General features: G+C 36.6%; 1 protein-coding gene across 1 annotated transcript; it reads left to right on the top strand.

Annotated features, from left to right (window-relative positions):
- Positions 1 to 2,720: 2,720 nt before the first annotated feature.
- Positions 2,721 to 3,581, top strand: LOC145140186 (uncharacterized). The gene is made up of 2 exons (XM_079073760.1): positions 2,721 to 2,846; positions 3,069 to 3,581. Exons 1-2 carry the CDS (start codon positions 2,721 to 2,723, stop codon positions 3,579 to 3,581), a joined length of 639 nt encoding a protein of 212 aa, XP_078929886.1.
- Positions 3,582 to 5,405: the final 1,824 nt, after the last annotated feature.

Here is a 5,405-nt window from a genome sequence, read left to right as displayed (position 1 = left end):
ATCGATTTTCTTAAGCTCCTTGTCTAGGACATATTCCTTGTCCTTATAGCAAGTGACCATCCTGATGTTCCTAATCCATTCATTGAAATTAGTGCCATCAAAGATGACTCTCCCACACAAGTTCATGAGAGAGAAGGAGCTAGTAGGGTTTGAGCCAGAAGCAGTGTTTGAGGACATCTGAAAAGAAAGAAAGATAAAGTTTAGATTAGATAAGAGTCCTTAATATAACACCCAAATGAAATATTAAGGTTAGGACCCAACACAATATTTTACAATTTGGAAGACGGATGTCATAATCCAACATGCAAAATATTTGAAGGTAGGTAAATGACGATTTACCAATTTCCACCATGATAAAACGAAATAGATTACTAAGTTTTAATTGGATTGAAATTCCTAGATTCTTTTGAGATTCATTGAACTTTTCAATGGCATGTTTAAATCTCGATTATGCCCTTCAGGTTTGTGACTGGGATACCGAAGATCACAAACAAGGTGTGAATAACCATGCAAATTAACTTTGTACACTTGATGTCATTTATCACCTAATCGATGTGTCGGTTAACCACACACGCTCCACCGATTTATGACAAACATCAAGCTACCCTTTGCCACCCTTACTACTCCAAGTTAATATGTCGGTTAACCACACACGCTCCATTAACGACTTGGCAAGGTGCAAAGTGCAATTTCATGTATTAGCATCAGTTTCACGTTTTCCTAAAGTAACTAAGATTAGGAATTTAATAAAACATTTAGTTACTTTATAATTATCATTATACTTTTAACGAGAATTAATGTCATATCCTACCCGTTCGGCTAACGACCCTCCACCAGTCAAGGAAACGGTGGGTGAGAGTGGACACCTATTCAACTGTCATTTTATAGGCAGTAACCTTATACCCCCCCTAATAGACCGGCTTCGTGAATGAGGCCTACTAACGGTAAGACTGACTTGTCTTATACATATATATAATTATTAAAGTCATAAAATTATAATAATATAAGGGTTGAATTTTAAACTTTTAAAATTCTAGGGTTTGGAATTAAAGTATTCTTAAGTGTGACTTTACAAATTCCAAAACTTGAGGGCAAGTTTTGACACTATTCAAAACTTTTCGTTTCCATAACTTATGAGTTCAATGACTTTTAAAGAAAAGACTTTTGGTTTTCCATAACTTGAGGACAAGTTATGGAGTCGATTAAAACCATTTAGATCATTATTTTAATTAACACAGTAATCAAAAATACATACATGATCTAGTTAAACTCATAAGCACAAGATAATTCATATCATCAATCTTCAAGAAATTAGCCTAATCATATAAACTAATACAAATCTTGAAATTATGACAGTTATCTTTTAATTGGACAAGCATGATCATTACCTTATGCAAAAACATATTTCATGATTCAAAAAACAGTTTGGGGGTAATGATCCTAATCCAATTTCTGGCCAAAACTCGAAAATTTGCACACTGGACCACCAACTCGGCGAGTACATGAACTGGACTCGTCGAGTTGGTCCATTTCTGAGTGGACTCATCGAGTCACCCAGTGGACTCGGCGAGTTCACCTATCAGAATACATAAATTCGATTTTTCCAACTTTGAAAACCAATAAAACATCAAGTATAATAGAAAAAAATCCTAGGCTCTGATACCACTGATGGGTTTGAGCATCCTAACAACCTTAAGGTGCACATACAACCCTAAATGCTTTGGATCTATGTTTTCTCTAATTATACATGCAATTTGATTTTCCAAAGCATTACCCTAACTAGCATACAAAACATGGGCACTTGTATAACAAAACTAGTTAGATGACATACCTTTTCTTGTATCTTGATTCCTTGGACCTTTAAGAGCCTAGCACCCCAAATGTGATGCCTCAAATGCTTCACACACCACCACCAACAATAGAGGACTTGAGAGAGGATTACTTGCACTCAAAATTCGGCTATGCTCTTCCAAAGACTACTAGTGGCCGATTTCATGTGCTAAAGGGGTTCTTATATAGTGTGGCAAGGATTAGGGTTACATCCATGTAAACCCTAATGTGCATGACCTTTCACCTTACTTAGGCTCCATGGGTTAAAACCTCCATGGAATATCCATGGACTACCATGTTGGTTTAGCCCAACCTAAATAACAATAGGCCCACACTATAAGAATCATTAATTTACCAAATCAACCCCTTATATTTAATTACTCTCTTTTGATCACTAAATTAATTCTTGATCAATACTAATTAAATAATATGATTTCATATTAATATATTAGAACTTATAATATATTAATAAATCATAAATAGCCTCTTCTCAAAAGTCCATCCTTACAAATGTTCTGGTGACATGCAACTCAAATGGACCATGCTACTCTCGGGTCAAGTACATACCAATTATAGTTATGGACTTAGACACTTTATTCAACATAAGATTCATAATAATCCAAGGTAACTCTATAAAAAGTCTATGGCAGGTATATACCTTTGATGCTTGGAAGATCTTGAAGCTGCAGAAGTCTTGAAGGACATACATGAAGGAGACTGTGGCAATCACACTGGGGGCAGATCCTTATGCTCCAAGATAATAAGAACAGGATACTACTATCCAACCATGAACCCATATATCCTATTATCTCTCAAAAGTGTGATGCTTGTCAAAGACATAGCAACATCCTACATCAACCAGCAGAACCCCTATATGCTATTATCTCTCAATGGCCATTGATGAAATGGGGAATGGATATAGTGGGAAAATTACCAATAGCTCCAGGGGAAATGTCTTCATGCTGGTGATGACTGATTATTTCTCAAAGTGGATCGAAGCCGAAGCCTTCGTTCAGGTAAGAGACAAAGAGGTAGTCTCGTTTATTAAACGTAATATCTTGACCAGGTTTGGGAGCCCGGCAGAAATCATATGTGACAATGGATCCCAATTCATAAGCAAAACGACAAGAGACTTTTGCACAAGTTGGGGAATCAAAATGATAATGTCCACTCCTGTTCATCCCCAAGCTAATGGTCAAGCAGAATCCAACAATAAAATCATAGTAAACAACTTGAAGAAAAGATTGGATAAGAAGGAAGGAAGATGGGAAGAAGAGCTTCCTTTCGTCTTATGGGCATATCAGAATACTTCCAAAGTAGCCACAGGTCAGACCCCCTACTCACTGGTGTTTGGGACAGAAGCAATGATCCCTACTGAAGTAGTGATCCCAACGGCAAGATATTTGCTCCAAAATCAAGAAAACAATGACAGGATCCTTGCCCAATATCTTGACACTGTTGACGAACTCAAAGATCTTGCCAAGATACGTATTGCTGCTCATCAACAAAGGATCACCAAGGCTTACAATAAGAACATAAAAGTCAGAAGGTTCCAAATAGGGGACTTGGTATTAAGGGACACATTCCAAAACACCAAGGATCCCAGTGCAGGTAAATTAGCTCCCAAGTGGGAAGGACCATATCTCATAGATGCTGAAGCAGGAAAAGGAGCATATTGGCTAACAACACTCGAAGGAGACGTTTTGCCAAGATCTTGGAATGCTATACATCTCAAAGTATACTACATGTAAGTAGGTTCGATTAATCTTCAACAAAACCAAGGTACACATGTTATTTACCTTGAACTTTTCATCGTTACTTACTTTCTCCTCGATTACATTACTAACTTAAGCATCGGAGGGGCGTTAGCTAGACTAATGCCCACCCCTAGATAACGTTTGCCATGCAGAACAACGCACAACTAAGGATCTCCATATGTAACGATCCTGAAACATGAGGATCCTCAAGCTTAAAGATCCTGAAACATTAGTCTCCTAACACACAAAGATCTCAGCATCTTAACAATTCCATTATATCAACGGTATGATTTTTTACATACACAAGCTAGAGACTGATCATCTTTCCTACATTTAAGGGTACTTAATGTCACACCCCCGAACCAGACGGTAGAAACGTCCGGGGGCTCGTGTGACTAACAATTGAATTATCATCACAATGAATATACATGAAACGTAACACATTCACCACCAACATTACATATAACAACCAGCATTGTTCACATCAAGTTCATTGTTATAAATTACATAAATTCAAAGTATTAATTGTGCGATGAGCAATGTTACACAAAATAATCCATACATACTTGAAAATCTTCCTGCTTAACGATTACCTGAGAATACAAGCTATTTTGAAAACGGTCAACATATATAATGTTGGTGAGTTCATAAGTATGTTTGAGTAAAATTCTTTGTATCTTTCGTAAAAACCCATAAAATCCGATATTTTCTGTAAAATGTCTGAAAATGATGTGAAAATCAAGTATAAATGCATGTGTGAATTTCATAGTTGTAACATATATGGATGTAGTTTAGATTTCTTGTATTGTAAGGAAGTGATAATTTTATATGTATATTTCCCCAGAAAATCCGATATTTTCTAATTTATATTGATGTCGAGGTTCTTGTATCGTTAAATAAGTTATTTTGTATTGACACAATCGAAGGGTTAATCTTCGAAATGTTAAATTTGGTATTGAATCTCTATATGAGCCGTTATAATCATACATGATAATGACTAGGTTGCCTGTCTTAACATTTTTCCAAATTCCGGTATTTGCTCAAGGTTTTGTCGCCCTAGACTGGCCTCGTCTAGCTGTAGCGAACAACTAAGGCGTGGGGGGTCATCCCGTATAGATCCATCCACAAACTCTCGCTCTCCCTCCAGGAGACTCTTACTATAACTACAAGCTACGACTGTACAATCAAGGTGTCACCCGACACGTCTCACTAGATTCTCAACCTTTCGTACTATGTTTAATGTTTACATGTAGGTTATGCGTTATCCATCCAAAGGTACATTTATACGTATACAAAGTTCAATAGTCATGTAAAGGTATAGTTACAATATACTTGGCATGTGAATTTCAGTCCAAGCCCAATTAACATGTAAATGGATCACAAAGGCCCAATGACATGTAAGTGGGTAATTTGGGCCTAATAGGCATGTAAATGGACCACAAAGGCCCAACAAACATGTGACCCATAACTCAGGCCCAAATTAACATGTAAATGGGCCGCAAGGCCCACTAAACATGTCATGGAAAATATTGGGCTCAATATACACTTGGATGGGCCCTTAAGCCCCATTGGCCACGTAACGTGAATATTAGGCCCAATAAAATTGTTATCGATGTATTTCGTCGATTTGTTATTATTTCATTGATTGTTTTAGTTCGATGTTTACCGAATTGAATATAAAAAGTCATTTTTTGTAAAAACGAGTTCTTGGCCAATAAGCCTCAAAATTTTCAATTAAGGCCCAAAGTTTTGTAAAAATGACACTTCAGTCCATAATTTATAAAAATTTGTAATTTTGTCCCAAATGTCTAGAAATTC

The sequence above is a fragment of the Lactuca virosa genome, chromosome 9 (genome assembly GCF_052849685.1).
Source record: "Lactuca virosa cultivar CGN04683 chromosome 9, Lactuca_virosa_CGN04683_v6, whole genome shotgun sequence".
Taxonomy (NCBI): Eukaryota; Viridiplantae; Streptophyta; class Magnoliopsida; order Asterales; family Asteraceae; genus Lactuca; species Lactuca virosa.
Note: the sequence above shows the minus strand (reverse complement) of the source record. Positions and strands in the feature narration are given on the sequence as shown.